Source organism: Pocillopora verrucosa, chromosome 1 (assembly GCF_036669915.1).
Source record: "Pocillopora verrucosa isolate sample1 chromosome 1, ASM3666991v2, whole genome shotgun sequence".
In the NCBI taxonomy this organism is placed as follows: Eukaryota; Metazoa; Cnidaria; class Anthozoa; order Scleractinia; family Pocilloporidae; genus Pocillopora; species Pocillopora verrucosa.
This window is the reverse complement of record NC_089312.1, coordinates 19,167,372-19,183,316: the sequence shown is the minus strand read 5'-3', so window position 1 is coordinate 19,183,316 and position 15,945 is coordinate 19,167,372. Positions and strand designations below refer to the sequence as shown.

At 37.6% G+C, this 15,945-nt stretch overlaps 2 protein-coding genes across 2 annotated transcripts; one reads left to right on the top strand and one right to left on the bottom strand.

The window, feature by feature from the left end:
- Nucleotides 1-1,384: 1,384 nt before the first annotated feature.
- Nucleotides 1,385-7,086, bottom strand: LOC131788738 (uracil-DNA glycosylase-like). Its single transcript, XM_059105823.2, has 9 exons — nt 6,725-7,086; nt 6,583-6,634; nt 6,025-6,068; nt 5,262-5,316; nt 5,108-5,150; nt 4,924-5,012; nt 4,399-4,463; nt 3,608-3,721; nt 1,385-2,892 (listed from the first exon to the last, which is right to left on the bottom strand). The coding sequence occupies exons 1-9, from the start codon at nt 7,004-7,006 to the stop codon at nt 2,725-2,727; spliced, it is 912 nt and encodes a 303-aa protein (XP_058961806.2). The 5' UTR covers nt 7,007-7,086; the 3' UTR covers nt 1,385-2,724.
- Nucleotides 7,087-7,150: 64 nt separating this feature from the next.
- Nucleotides 7,151-15,299, top strand: LOC131788737 (MICOS complex subunit MIC60). The gene is made up of 9 exons (XM_059105822.2): nt 7,151-7,285; nt 7,439-7,515; nt 8,380-8,677; nt 8,962-9,364; nt 10,702-10,982; nt 11,673-11,962; nt 12,156-12,360; nt 13,332-13,453; nt 13,689-15,299. Exons 1-9 carry the CDS (start codon nt 7,211-7,213, stop codon nt 14,395-14,397), a joined length of 2,460 nt encoding a protein of 819 aa, XP_058961805.2. The 5' UTR covers nt 7,151-7,210; the 3' UTR covers nt 14,398-15,299.
- Nucleotides 15,300-15,945: the final 646 nt, after the last annotated feature.

Sequence of the window (15,945 nt, the reverse complement as noted above, 5' to 3'; positions counted from 1 at the left end):
TAACTCAGTTATAACAACCTATAAAAAAAAGTCAAGAGAAAACTGAATTTGTCGACGAATATGGAAGCCTGGTGGTACAATTCCTTGATACAAAAAAAAAAAAACGTTACCGAAATCCATGTCCACTTTTTCTTTTTATTCTATGCAGAAAACTACGTATTTGTGGCTCACAGATCAAACAAGTGATGTATATGATCTGATTGACTGGGCTTTTGACTGCATCTTGGACGAGGAAATCAGTGGAATACAAGGTTGGTACAATACGGGAAGACTCTTGGGGCTTAAGGAAGCACAGGCATCGTCGGCAAGAAAGTTCGAATGTCACAAAACCTCCCCTGTTATAAATATTTGTTAAACTTGGGGCGATGACACCAAGGCTAGAATGTAATGACGACAATAATGTTCAACATAATGATGATGATGACGTCATAATGGAAGTCGTGTTGATGTTGACGGTGATACAAATACTTAACCTGTCATTTGATCCATCAACAGGTTTGAAACGGGAGGAACTGCGTCGACAGCGCTCGAACACAATTAGTAACATTTTGGTGATAATTTTGATGTCAGCTGTAAGTCTGAAGATGTTCCGAAGATCTATCAAGAAAAGCTTCTATGAGTAAGTGCACCGGCAGATAACAGAAGTTGTAGAAGGCGTTGCCCCAATTTACACACCATTTGTCCTTTATCCAGTTCTCACCGTTTTAACTTGTCCCCTGTAATAGAAGATGCCCACTAGATTCGCATAAAGGAACCGAATTCGCTCCCAATACGAAAACATATGTTCTAACTTTCAATTTCAGTAGCGATCTGAGCTGGCAAGTCGGTGCGGACTCAGATGTTGCACGGTGAGAAACTTCAAGAGCTTATAGCAAAAGAGGAAATATTACAGCCGCTTTGCAAATGACGTCTAGGTTTGACAAAAACAATTCAAAATTAAACAAGGCCGAGCAGTTTTTATTGTGCAATACCTCTTTCAACAGTCTTCTGTCATCTTCAGTTGCAATAAAAACTTAAGTAAGGGAAAATCAACCAGAGGATGCGAGTAAGACGAAATTATGGAACATTATTCCGTAATCTGATTGGAAATTTTAGTTTCAAATCAGACGAAAATTTGCAACTGGTGAAGAAGTAAAGATGTCGAAATTTCTCTCACGTATTAAAATTGTTTTTTTGTAATTCCTTTTCTTTGGTTTCTAGTCTGAACACGAATCAGAATTTAAAAGTTGGAGATGGAATAAGATCTTTTACAAATTTCTACTTGCTTTTCAATTTAATCGCAACTATTTGAACATTAGATCGGCTAAAAAATTGAACACTTGGAGACTGATTATCGCTTAACTTCTGTTATTTTGAGGATAAAATGGAAGGCTAAAAATAGTTCAAAGTGTGAGTAATTTTATTGATCAAGCATTTCCTCTTTTCGTCAGTGAGCTAAAACTGCGTAAAGGAAAATTACAAAAGGCAGATTTCTTGAGAGTTGGACGAAAAAATTTCAAGGGGAATTTAAACACAAGCAGCCACAACAATGGTGCGAGAAGAAGCGGTGTGAAAACAAAACATCGTTAACCTTTATTTACAGTGCAGGTCATTTTGATCTTTTTTTTTTTTTTTACATATTTCCATACTTAAGAGAGGCATGTACTTGTAATGTATCAGTGTGGTATGTCAAGTACAATGAAATAAAACAATTTTGCCTTTGAAGTTTAGATCCGCTCCGTAAACTAACCATTAGATTACGAGCTAGAAATTTCTATCGCATAAATCTAGTAGTGTTCTATCTCAAATGCTGCAATCTGATTCACAACGCCAAGCACTATCTATTTCATAATAGACGGTGAGTAAGTAAGAATTCTAACAGTGTGCGGTTAAAAAAAAACAAAAAACAAAAATATGAACCTGTCTTGTTAAGTTTTCAAAACCTAGTAGATTTATACTATAAAGTGGATTATTTTCAATATAAATTTTAAATCTCTATTATTTTAAATGTAAATTGATTACTCATTTAAAACTTATCAGTGAGAATGGCTTATATTTCCAGTTTAATTTGTTTTTGCAACCACATTGTCAGGCCACTCACTTAATCCTCTATCTAACACTGAATGGTTGCAAAAACAGCTTAGCCAATCAGATTGCAGCATTTAAGATAGGACACCAGTATATCTATATCAAAGTACGTTGATTGCTCAGTATATCAGTTAATCAATTATTGATTTAAGGTTTAATATCATGACTGCCCAAAGCTCAATTTTTTAATCAGGATCTAACTGAGAAAACTCTCAAGAAATCCTTTTTTCTAATACCACTTTGAAAGCTTTCACCTATTTTCCAATAAGTTCAGAATGTCAGCCTACATGACCAAACTATGGATGACATTCCATGTCTAACACAACAGAAGATGAAAAATGAAAAACTTGTAAAACCATGAATATTTAACATCAATACCACCTTGAAAGCTTTCACCTATTTTCCAATAAGTTCATAATGTCAGCCTATACGACCAAACTATTTATGACATTCCATGTCTAACACAACAGAAAATGACAAATGAAAAACTTGTAAAACCATGAATATTCAACATCAAAACATTTGCATAGTAGCCCCAACACATGTAATTTTGAATTAAACTATCAAGTTATGACAAAACGAACATGCCACCCTTAGCTAACTAGAGTAAAAGTTTATAATAAAGTTTGGACTATAATGCCAGATTTCAGTCAAAGTTCAGTTCACAGCCTCATTTTCATCACTAGGAAGATTGCACCAATTCACAGGTCTCTTCCCAGATTTCTTCAAATATGCATTGGCTTGAGAGAAGTGTTTACAACCCAAGAATCCACGGTGGGCTGACAAAGGTGAAGGGTGAACAGCTTTCAACACATGATGCTTCTTCTGCAAGATAATCAGTGAAAAGGAAAACAACTAAGAAGCCATGAGATTGAAAACAGTCCTTTTTAAATACTTTTTCATTTGCATTCTTCTTAGGAAGCTTGATGATGATACTCTATTTGAAATGGGTTTCAAATAGACTGTTCATCGGGTGTCTGAACATGAATCAAATCCACATTAACCCTATGACCCCTATGATTGACCAGCATCTAATTTCTCATTACAATACCAACCCTAAATCACACAATCACAAAGGTCATAAGAATAATGGAAAAGATCTCCAACTAAAGGAGCTCCTGATTGTTAAACAAATTCTCCTTGTAAGTACAACAAGAAATGGAGAGAGAACAGAGTGGAGATTTTATAACTACTTATTTTAGGGTGTAAAGGGTTACTTTAGAAGTACTTATTCCATTGCCAGGAAGATGATTAATAGTGACAATGGACTTGAAATAGATTTTGAATTGACTGCCCGTAAATACATGTACAATGTATTTGAAAATATCTCCAGTCTGTAAACCTTTCAGGTATTCTTCTAAAATTCAAATCAAATTCAAATAAAGTAGTGCTTCTACTTACCGGACAAGCTGGAAAATGATGAAAATTTAAGCCTTATATAAATAGGAGTGACCACAAAAATTTCTCCCAACCATATCATACCATAAGTGATATGAACAGAAGAAAATATTTTTATTTGCAAGAACCTATGAAATTGTACCTTGTCAATGAAGCTGCCTTTCTTCTGAGCATATGAGCCCCAAAGTAGGAAAACAACACCATGAAGATTTGTATTAATCCACCTTATTACAGCATCAGTAAATTTCTCCCATCCCTGTAAAGATCAAAGTATGATTAGATCCGGGCCAATGACTATGTTTGTTATGTTAACCAATAAAGGCTTGTGTGGTGACTGAAGTGATTGAAATAATATTAAGGAGGTAACAGCCTCCAACAGTAAAAGAAAGGAGTGAGAAACAGTGTAAATTACATGCAAATGACATGCAAATGAGAGTTTTCAATCTTTCAGGAAGTATCCCACCTATCTACACTCAAACTTGTGCAGGGTCAATGGAAACCTTACAGGGTGAGGGTGAAGAGAAATTCAGCCCATCCTACCAGAGCTTATCCCAGTTTCAGCAGCAAGAAGGAATTAGGGGTATTGCTCCTCCCTCCCCCCCCAAGGATAGAATTTCAGTCTTTTACAGGGTAATGCCTTGGCTTTTTGTCAAGTTTCTCTGACAGTTTGCTAAATCCACTTATCAACACTTTGGGGTGGAGAGAGACACTTTGTAAATGGCGAGAAGGGGGGGGGGAGAGTTAAATAAAGAAAAGTTTTAAGGGAAGCTTGAAGTTAGGATGGGATTTTTTTGTTTAGATTGATGGGTTGGGCTACCACTATTGGACTATATTAATTAATATAGATTCCTGATTAATGTGGTCCTATAACTCAATAAAGATATATGTGTCATATCAAATAATAAATTTAAGGAAGGTATTTCATATAATGACCTTATCTTTATGAGAGTTTGCCTGTGAAGCAACAACTGTTAAACAAGCATTTAGGAGCAGTACACCTATTGACAAAGAAGAGAAAGACACATGATAAATACTATCAATAAGATTGTTTATCTCAACAAAACTCTTACATGCACATGGTGTAATGGCTCATAACCCATGATGGCTAAACCAATGAAAACTATTGCATGATCCAGTCTGTACTAATACTAAGGTATTAGTAGAGGTCTTTCTGTGTTCTAGCAAAAATACTGGTATCTGATTGGCTCTGCCCCTTGCTTTCTATTTTGTGATAGATGATGATCTTGAGATAAGAATCTAATTGTTGAATATAAACATCATTGTCCAATCCTGACTCACCAACATTAATTCTCTGTGGCTCAGTTGATGAGCATCTTATCAAGAGATCAGAACTGGCTGAGTTTAAAATGGCATTATGGGGAGACACAGGTCTTTCTCTATGCCATGTTTGTATGTTCATAAAATTAATACACTTTTTATGAGCCAAACTCAACTCACCTTGTTTTGCCCAACCCAATAGATATCCATGTTTAGGTGGTTCAAAGCCCTCAATATCATTTTGCAACTCTTTGTATATATTTACCAGACTGTTGAATATAAAGGAAAAGGATATTACCTGTGATCTACATGGTCAAGTCTAAAATAAGTAATTTCTGCTTAAATATCAATTTTTCCCACCCACCTTGGTGGTATACCAACTCCAGGAGGAACACTGAAGCAAAGTCCTGAAAAAGGAGTCATTTTCAAGACCATTAAGGTAATTGTGGACAGACATCAATGACTAATAGTAAATCTTAATGGGCAGAAAATCATTCAACAGGTTATTTGAAACTTACCATGTGCCTGCCTTGGTCCATGATAAGGGTCCTGACCAATAATCACAACCTTAACCTGATGTACAAGAATATCACTGACTTAAGGATTTCAAAACAAGGCGGTGACCGCTGTAGTTCTGCTGGCTATTTGATAATGTGTCACTGGTTACTACTGTCAAAATAGTTACCTTTTGATCCTTTTTCACTGTCACCTACTTTTGCCAAATTTGATGCCTACATCAAAATATTTTGAAACCCCTGCTGAATTGTTTCAGGGACACTGCCAAGGGGGTTTGGGTATGAATGTGATCCTTTCTTTTTAATAAAATAGTAGCATAACTCGGCTTGTCCCCCAGATACTAATAAGTGGCTAAAGTTGATTCCTCGTCCATGTAGAATACCTGCTCACACCCTCACTCACAGCAAATAGAAACAATAAAAGGAAAAATCCCTTTAAACCTCTCTTTACATTTGTACAATTGGTTTAGCTTTTATATCCCTTTAGAATCATTTCCTTGATTCTTAGCAGTAACTTAACTGCCTAAATATGGGGACAGGATGCTAAGATACGTTTTTTCCACAGTGTTTGCCAAATTGTCTCAGTAGTTCAATTGCATCTGTTCCTATTTCTTGATTAATGAGGAAATGCAGCATACACAGAATAAAATGTTCTCCACATCTTGATGACCCTGGCCACAGTTTCATGTGGTAATCATTATGATTGTCCTTAATTTAGACATAATCAAAAATGATCATTTGTGGTAAATCAAATCTCAAAAATTACCTCATGGATGTCACACTGAAGAGTCCAACTAAACACATCCTTTTCTATTTTCAGTAAACAAAAACAAAGTTAGCTTGAGGTATCAGTAAAACTGCATCACTTGCTTCCTAACAATCTTGGCCCAGCATAAAGGCATCGACAAAAGTACTTCTTGAAGGAGATGGATTTCATCAGTAAATATCCTAACAAGAAATGCCAGCTCTAAAAGTAAAGTCTCTTAAAGCATAAAAATGTCACCCTTAAAGATGTCAGCCTAAAACCATTTGGTCATAATAGTCATTTTTTTTCAGACTAACTGATAAAATATCCAAATCACAACTGAGGTATTAAAAAAAGATTTCAACCACAACCCAGCACCCCTCTCAGAATTACTGATTATTCTTTTAAAATGTCTGTGATTACATAAGGATAGTAAATGTATTTTTAAAATTCTTCTGTAAGCTTGGCTATCCTACAAGTACAAAACGAAAAATGCTCTTAAAAATAATTGAACAATTATTAATCAAAACATCAAATAAACAAAAACACTCAGGAGGAATGGGGATGTAATTTACGTACCTGGAGGATAGACCGTCTTGCGTGATCTCTCTTCTTTAACAAAATTCATAAGCTATTGACATAATAATTCAACATTAATTATTATTACCCTTTCAAGTCATAAATTTGTGGAAATAGATTAATCGATTCAATGCACACGTACTTTCTGGAAATATTCCTTGGTAAATTCCGCTGCCAAAGCTTTCTTCCACGAAGGTCCGAAGAACTGTGGACTCTTATTCGCGAGCAGTTTCTTCTGTGCCTCCTTTCGATTAGCTTCGATGCGAGCTCTTTGCTCTGGTGAGAGATTTACAGCCAGCCGCTTCGGGTTAAGAGGCGGCGAATTCGCATTTTCGTCTGTGCCTGCATCCTCATCTTCTGCCCTTCTTTTGATTCCAGTGCCAGAAGGACCGAAAAAGCTGGAAATCGTCTTCTGAGTTTGCATTCTTCTTTTACTCTTGTTCCAAACTACAATGTCGAATCTTTAATCGCGAATTAATCTGACTGATGGCACTACAGCAGAGCCTTGTTATTTTCCCGCCAAAATTATCTAATTTAGCAGCCAATCAAAGTACAGTTGGTGAGAGACCTGGAACCAAGAGTGTAAAGGCAATCCGCCATTTTGGAATCACTAGTACAGGCTTGTGAAATGTTCCGAATCAAAAGTACAAGAGGGTCATTATTGCAATCGTTTGTAAACTTATCTCGACTAACATCCTCGAAGGTTTGTACTGTGGTGTTGCTTTTGTGATTGTAAGGTTAAAGAAGAACACACAAGGTGATTCTGCACCTGTATGATATGGAGAAATACTAGATCAACTTACTCGTGCTTTCTCCAACACGCTTTGTACATGTACCGTATATTGGCTTTTTGTAGGGTCGTTTGTCTTCAGCAAACAAATACTTTAATGCACAACTAAGAAGATGTGAATCAACTACAGCAGGGTCCCCAAGGTAAGTGAAGTAGAACAGTCCACAGTATCGAATTAAGCTTTTTAAGTAATTTCATCGTGAATTTTTTAACTATTGGTGGGGAATTATAATGGCGATAAATTCCACCACATTTTATATTTGCTTGGACAGTATTTACTGTATTTACCCTATTCAGAACATGTTAGGCAAAGACTGTAAATGTTCCCTTACTATGATGAGCTGATACTCTGTCAGAGAGGTAGAGTGTGGGGGTTGTTAATCATTGTGCCAACTGCTTAGTAGTTAAAATTGAAATTTTCCTAATTTTTTAGAGAGAGCTTTTAAAAAATTGGCAGAATTGTGGAATAGTGTAGCATTTTGAAGTACAATTTCTCTATAAGCTAGATTCCGAATTCCATTTCCTGGGCAGCCCCTATAATTACCAACCCTAAACATATAAAAGTCTTTCCCAGGTGTGCAGCCAGACATGGTACTAGCTGCAGGATGACCTACTAAGGAATTCCATCTCAGCACTTGAAAAAAAAAAATAATAACCCTCCTCTGGAACAAGTAGATTTCAACTCAAGAAGCAACTTTCTTTGCCCACTTGCCTACCTTCAATCGAGTATTTAGTGTTTCACAAAAATTTGTCAAATTTCATTCTTCACTAGCAAGCACTTATAGATGTGATGCCTTTTCATTCTCAACCAAACCCTCTATTTTCATTTGTGAATATGATAGGAGCTGAGGGAGCTTTGAACTTTTGTGTTAAGTTTGCTCAAACTAAATGTAGTAATAGACACCACATGTAGTTGGGAAATGACTTCTAAATACACTTAATTATGTTAGTTTACCTCTACCTTTTTTTAATTTTTCATTCTACAATTTGCTACACTTTTTATGTAGGTCAACCAAAGGCCTACCAGCTTGGAAAATAGCAGCAGGAGTAGCCTTAGCCAGTAGTGGAGGTGTGGTTGGAGCAGCTCTAGCCTTTCATTACAGCGCAGATGTCCGCACATGGTGGGCCACAAATTTTCCATATCTTGCACCTTATTTGGGTACCTTGGGTGAGTCCTTAACAGGGAGCAAAACGTCTCCAATTCTTGGTGGGAAAGTAAACAATACTTCAAGAGACCCAACAAAGCCTCATTCTTTCGATAAACCATTGAATCTTGGTGTTTCAACACATAAAGCTCCCCAAAAGGTAAGAATTATTATCTTAATTGTTCAAAGAATTCAAGCTCTCTTTTTCCACCACCTAATCCTCCATATAGATAAATGATTCCTTGAAAGGTTGGCTATATGAAATCATGAAAATTGGCAGCTTTATCCAGACAATTGTTCTATGTCTATTAAACTTTTTATTAGCATGTAGCAACAACATTGTTATGGTGCAATCCATATACAGTGTATACTTCAGCATTGTGTGTAGATCTCTAGACTTGAAGCACTATTCTAATTAAGTGCTGGTAACTCTATGTTTACTAGGATGCTGATCCTTCATCAAGAAAACCTGTGAAGCCTTTGGCTGGGAGTAAGGAACCAGTGGCATCTGTTTCATCAGTTGATCAAACAGGCATTTCTGCTGTCGATCTTGCAATTGCCAGAACAGTTGAAAGGGAAGTAAAAGAGAGTGCTAACTCAATAGAACCTAAGCCTGATGCCCCTCAGAATACAGTTAGTAAATCACCAAAGCCTGGAGGTAGAGGAAAAGCAGAGTCACCAACAGCTGCTGTGTCAGCTCTTGATCAAGTGGGTGTTTCTTCTGTGGACCTTGATATCTCATCTGCTGTGGAAAAGGAGGCTGAGCCTGCTACCACAGCCAAGGTATCAGAAGGTATAGGGAAACCAGCTGAGAAAGGAGAAGATACTGGATCTCATGAAATCAAAGGTACAAAAATTGACTACAGGAATTACATGTATGATCTTCTTCAATGATGATTACAGGGGGTATCTTAATACACACACATTTTTAAACTGAAACACTGCAATTGTTGTTGTGCTTTGGTTCAAAAATGTCTGTATATCAAGAAAAGTCATTAATTTTGGTACCATGGAACTCTATGTATAACAAACCACTATTACATCATACACAGTATGTGAACAGGTTCTCATTATTTCCTGGGATCTTAAAAATTATATTAGGAACACAACCATCAGGATTGCATCAGAGTTTGATGAGATATGAAACATTATGTAAGTTTTAGATACATGTACATGTATGCTTCTTGAAATCCTCAGATAGTCATGCCTTGGAAGGAAACATCTATAAATGTTGTTTACAGCCTTGCTTTTTCAGATAGTGCATACATACATGTAGGCAACAATCAGATGTGATTACTTTTTGTAATGTTACATCTCTATGCAAACAGTTACAACAATTGTTTATTAATTGACAAAACTAATCTTAACTTTTCATCAGTGGCACAGTTGATGTCCATCCTAAATTTTCCAAACCTAATATATCCACAAACAAAAAGAGTACTTAACCATTGATTAATTAAGGTATCTGTGATCACCAGTCTAAAATATTTGGGTAGGGAGGACTCTCAATTGGGTGCTTAATTTAATGCTTGCCCAGTAGGGGAGTACTATACTTAATTGAAGGAATGCCTTTTGATGGAAGGTGCAAAGTCAAGGATTTATATTATATGTTTTTAAACTTGTTTAGGGTTAGGTTTATCAACCAGTACAATAAGGGATGTAAACTTTTAAGGTTTTGTGGAGTGGTATCATTTGTTGTGGTAATGAACTGAGTGGAGTTCAATTCAGTCTGTAAAATCATACATATGAGTACGATTTCACACAATTGAATTATGTGAGGTCCTGTTACCAATTGATCAAAGCTATGACAAATTTTCAGAAATATACTAGCCATCAGGTATACATTTTCATGGGGAAAAAAACATTTAACTCTGCAAAATGCAGAGCAGCAGCATGCACAAATGACACTTACTGTCCAATTACACAGTCCAATAACAAACATAGCACACACTGACCTATTAGTGCTTAAATTGGGCTGCTGATAACCTTTCATGTCCGAGAATTATAGTTTTGATTAACACTAACTGTGGTGTCTTGCTCATAAGTGTCTTTTGCTCAATTTGATTTTGCTACTCTGTGATCAAAAGAGGGTGTTTGAGGTCTCTCTCTAGAAAACAGTTTACTTACAATGTATATTTGTGAAGGTACATATCGTATCCCATCACCATTACTCTATTTATGTAGATGTGGACACAAGTCTTACTGAGAAGGAAGTTGAAGCCCTCATAGATCAGACTGCCATGGAAGCTATGGTTCATGATGCAGTGGAAAAGTTAAAGGGTATTGGTCAAGAAGCTATAGAGGCTCAGCAAACAGCTGGCAAAGCCATACAGGAACATGTTGAACAGCTCAAGAGTGCACTTGCTCAATCCCTTGAGGGTAGAACTCTTAAGGATCTTAGTGAATTGGTACTAAATTCTCAAAAGGCAGCCATTGACAGTGTTAATGCTGCCAAAACTGCACAGGTGATTAGTTTTAAGATAATGGTTTATGTTACCTTCCACAACCTTTTTACTTTCAAGATCTCAAGTTCATTTCTCTGTACCATCTGCTGTATCTTTCCTATGATTTCAGCTATAAGAATTTGGTGTTCAGTCAAACAAGTTTCTTAGATGATGGTCTTCTCTCTTCTCATAACCCCTCCACATGGCAATGTATTGATGTTGTGATGAGAAATTACTTAGCGGTCACTCCTGGAAGTAAAAGGGTTAAAAGACTCTTTGACACCATTCTTCATTTTGGTGACTTTTGAATGTGAAAGTTACAAAATTGGCTGCTTGATGGAGATTATTAAATCAATCATTTGTGTCATTTTGGTGATGTATAAAGAGGTCAATAAAAACAGATTTGAACAAAGCAATCACTGAAATTTGCAGGGGTGAACAAACATTGTGGAAGGAAATAATAAGGAAAGCTTATGGTGAAGATTGACAGAGTGTAGATGACAATCTTGATAAAAACAGGCAAATTTTCTTAAGTGCACAAATTTCTATAATGCTCCTTTAAAGTCTCCAAATTTAATGTTTTTTTTCCTGCCTGCTTGCTTTGCACTCCTTTGCTCTGTGATGTAAAAAGTGACAGGGTGGTGGACAGATTATTCGTGATTTACACCAAGTAAAACCTTTTCCGAAAACAAGCCTTTCTTTCTTTGGTAGGTAAAAGTAAATGAAGAGGTAGAAAAGGTTCATTCTATTATCAAAGAAGCAGATGCTGCTGGGGTTAAAGGAGCAGGAACTACTGCAGCAGAAGAGGTAGCGAGGGTAAGTTACAGTGTGCAGAAAGCAGCGTTAGACGTGCAGAAGACCAAGGCCGAGGCAGCAGTGCTGGAGGAACATCAGAAAGACTTGGCCAAAAGTAAAGATATGTTCAGGAAGGAGCTACTGGATATAATACCTGGTGCCCTGAAAGGAGAAGCTTTGAAAGGTGTTGGGGAGAAAGATGATAGGTAAGGTGTTCATGATACTGGTCCACTCTGTACTTCGTACATTTGTTTCCTGTCTTTATTTATATGAGGGTCGTTCTGTTATTATTCAAGTTCTTTTAGGTAAATAAAGTTCTCTTGAGTGCTACTTAGACTAAAGTTTGGCCAAAACGTCTCCTACCCTATAGTCTAAAGCCGTTTCGTTTTCGCTTTTTAGGTCTGAGTCGGTTCTTTTGGCATATGCTCGGAAAAGACTTGATCAGCTAACACAGGAGCTTGTCAGTTACCAGACTGAGGAACAAAAGAGGCTCGAGAACTCCCTTAAAATCCAACGAGAACAGGACGCCAAGGTGACTGAACTTAGACTGAAACAAGAAGCCGAGAGAATGGTATCCGAATTTGAAACCACTCTGAAGAAGAAGGTAAGTACCTTGTAATGATTTTAGTGAAACCCGGTGAAGTGTTTTCCAGGTGGGGGGATTTGGAGTTTATTATGTTAGTACTGATATGACCAGAGCAATTTTAAGTCCATGTTCATGTAAGTTAATGCTCGAAGTAATCCGGAATTGCATAAGTTTTGCTTTGCTTCGTTCACTGCTTACTGCTGAACACTCGCTGCACCCTTTCAACCAATTAGATGCAAAACAACTCACTACTAACAAGGTCTCTCCCGTTTTCTTGCGTTTAAACCCTTAAAATCCTAAAATCAGTATGCATATTCTTCAAGCTGTTTCTATACGTTTCCTAAGGTGCTTATATAGACAATTTGCTCAACAATCGAGTTTCTTTGGTTGATGATCATTTGCTTTATTCCCGTGGCATTAATGTCTGATTTGGTAAGGAGAAATTGGTCATTCTTTGGGGTTAATGGGTCAAGGTAATTTGCAATTTTTCACTTTGAGTTTTCAATGACCTGTGGTGACGTTTTTCCAGTCTCGCTTAGCTAGTATGGTAATTTTGTTTTTTTGCTTTACGACGCCCACTCGAAATGCGCATTTCACTAAAGAAAATAAAAAAAAAACCCTGGTGGTTCAAGCTTGAGAAGGCGCGCTTTTCACTAAAAAAAATTTAAAAAAAAACCCTGGTGGTTCAAGCTTGAGAAGGCGCGCTTTTTATTTGATATAGGCTTGACCCTTTAATCCCTGAGGGTGATGAGCATCTAATTTCTCCTTTCAATATCACACCTGAATCAAACATTAAGGTCATGAGAATAAATGAAATTATAATCATCTAAGGAACCTCTTGATTGTTAAACAAATTCTCCTTGCATGCATATAAGGAAATGTATAGAGAACAATATGGAGAATATGCATACTGATGTTAGGGTGTAAAGGGTTAAAGTACGATTACTTAGTCAAGTGGCAATGTGATTGTTAGCCCTTGTTTCTCTTAGGAAGCAGAGCTTTCAGCAGAACACGAGGTGAGCCTCCGACAGCAATTACGTCGCCAGGCGGCAGCATACAGTGATAACTTGGCTGAGGTTCTCCGTGTTCAGGCTACGGAACTAGAAAACAGGTTGGTTTTGCGAGAACGAGCTTCCTCAACACATCTTCTGTCAACGGTTTTGAGTGTTCATCTTTTATCCTTTATCCTTAAATGGACTGTTTAATTTAGAATGCTTGAATTACATCTCTCGCCCCTTCCCTCCCCGGCCCCCCCCCCCCCCCCCCCGCCCTAGACTTTGTGTATGCACATATTACGGGCTTCATTTACACTTACCCTTTCTAATGCAACAATGGCATTTTCTCAGGTATAAGGACGACTTGCAACAAAAAATGGCCGTAGAAAAAGAGGCTTTTAAAGTGCAGTTAGCTGGGGCTCTTGCTCAGTTACGAGGTGTGGCATCAGTGATAGAGGGCAGAGCAGATGTTGAGAAACAAAATAAGCAGGCGCAAAAGCTCTGGACAGCGTGTCAATCGTTGACTACAGCTATCGACAAAGGTGCTAATCAACCAAAACCGCTGCTGCCTCAGTTGACGGCCATTCACGATGCTGCAGCAGAGGATCCACTGGTCTCACAAGTTCTTAACTCTCTACCAGAAGAGGTTGTGTTAAGAGGAGTTTTGAACGAAGAAAATGTGACGCGTCGCTTTTACAAGATCCGCAGATGGTGTCGAAGAGTAGCCATGATAGGAGAGAACGGAGCTTCACCATGGACTCACGTGCTGTCATACATTCAGTCTTTCCTAATTTTCGATTCATTTGATCCCGTAAAGCAGGGAGAACTCGTAGATTTAGACAATTTGGACACTTTTGATCTCCTAGCGCGCGCAGAGTACTACCTTCGGCATGGAGATCTGGAGCTAGCGACGCGATTGGTAAATCAGCTTCGTGGGGAGCCTAAAAATGTAGCGCGCGATTGGTTGCTGGAAGCTCGGTTGCTTTTGGAGACGAGGCAGGCTGCCAACTTGTTGACTGCTTATGCTGCTGTATTGGGAACAGCAGGGCTGATTAATTAGATCTTAGAAGTACATTTATTTTTAAGGGACAATACAAATGTGTTGTCGTCAATAAGTAATGATTCCCTTCCAACTAATGATTCATTACCAACTCACGTCTTGAACTTCACCTTCTACTGCTTCTTTTTAAAATACGATTGGTGAAACAACACAGAGAAAGGGTAAGAAAGGAAAGAAGATTAAAAATGAACTTTTAAAGTCAGCCAGTTCACAAATTTGTGGTATCCGTGTAGAGTGAGTTCAGTGATGTTTCCTTTCATCCAAGTTTTGACCTAACATAATAACAAGCAGAAAACTAAAACTAATATGTTTTCGTCAGGCTGTAATTCTTTGTTGCTTTAATGTTATCGGTAAATCCATGAAATTAACATCTACTTGATTTACAATTTTAAAAGAATCAATGTTTTTTATTTTGTTCCAGTTCGTTTATACGAACGCTGACTATATGCTTAAAGGTCGTCAATTCACCCCAAAATCGTCAGTGCTTTGAGACTCGGCTGTAGTAATTGACACCGGTGATAAATACCACGCTGTCCGGTTTAGAATCAGCAGTAGCGTTGTTAAGTTCGCAAATCAGCGAAGCACGGAATGTCTGCTGTGTGTTCCTCGCTTTCTTTGCACTGACCTTTTCCAACCACATGTTAATGGATGAGCATTGTGGTAATCTTTGGCAGTAAAGAGCGCAATCAATTTCTGAGGAGACCATCAGCTCCTTTATTTGATGGTTGATTAACGCCATGTCTTTCTTGTGTTCTTTAAACAGCCCTTGTAGCTTGTTGTCGGCCATGCTGCTCATAGCATGCGGAGTTTCACAGAGTTTCGTCTGCGGGGATTGTGCATATTGTTGACAATATTCTATTGAGTGCGTACAATTAAACTCTCGCTGTTGAAAGCCAACGCCATATGATGCTGAGCATGCACTCCATTGAGACCAATGTCCCAATTCGAGCGAGACAGAATCAGCTGCAGCTGTAAAGTATCTTTCTGTATCTAAGAAGAGTCGAGATTGAGTTCAGAACTTATGGTTAGGCAGATTTTGTTTCACGGAACTAAAAGTGCAAACTTTATAATGGAATACTTGTTAGGTCCGGAAAGTAATTTTATGTATTTTTACTCGCCCTGTTGACATGTTTTACCAGCTGACTAGCAATTCTTTCACAAGTAGTAGAAGAAGCTGACACTTTTCACTCTGTGATACGTTTCCATTTGGGTCCGAGCTAGGAAAGTCACTTTTAGACTTGTTCAGTAGAAATTTCCTTGGGTCCACTAACTTTGTAAACGGCCGTGAGTAATAAAAATATTCGATGGAGATTGGAAAGCCCGACTATAAGCACAAATCCGAATGCCTAGTATCCCCCATCTATTTTGTTCTGAGAAACTGCGGTTCAGGGATAGGAGGAAAATAAAGACAAAGCAAAAAAAGAAAAAAAGTAGAGGAAATTAGCTTACTTATTCTCCATTGTCCAACAGTGCTTCTAGTTTCCCACAGAAGGGATAGAAATATGAAATCCAGTTTGTTTAATTTCATTTCACCAATGACAACTATTC

What these genes read in the sequence shown, in the direction of transcription:
- LOC131788738 (XM_059105823.2), bottom strand. Translation starts at nt 7,006, where the DNA reads ATGCAAACTCAGAAGACGATTTCCAGCTTTTTCGGTCCTTCTGGCACT. An exon ending in CAAGACGGTCTATCCTCCAG is followed by an intron (nt 6,069 to 6,582) that starts GTACGTAAATTA and finishes TACTGAAAATAG; the next exon opens with AAAAGGATGTGTTTAGTTGG. An exon ending in TGGACCAAGGCAGGCACATG is followed by an intron (nt 5,151 to 5,261) that starts GTAAGTTTCAAA and finishes CTCCTTTTTCAG; the next exon opens with GACTTTGCTTCAGTGTTCCT.
- LOC131788737 (XM_059105822.2), top strand. Translation starts at nt 7,211, where the DNA reads ATGTTCCGAATCAAAAGTACAAGAGGGTCATTATTGCAATCGTTTGTA. An exon ending in ATGCTGCCAAAACTGCACAG is followed by an intron (nt 10,983 to 11,672) that starts GTGATTAGTTTT and finishes TTTCTTTGGTAG; the next exon opens with GTAAAAGTAAATGAAGAGGT. An exon ending in AAACCACTCTGAAGAAGAAG is followed by an intron (nt 12,361 to 13,331) that starts GTAAGTACCTTG and finishes TGTTTCTCTTAG; the next exon opens with GAAGCAGAGCTTTCAGCAGA.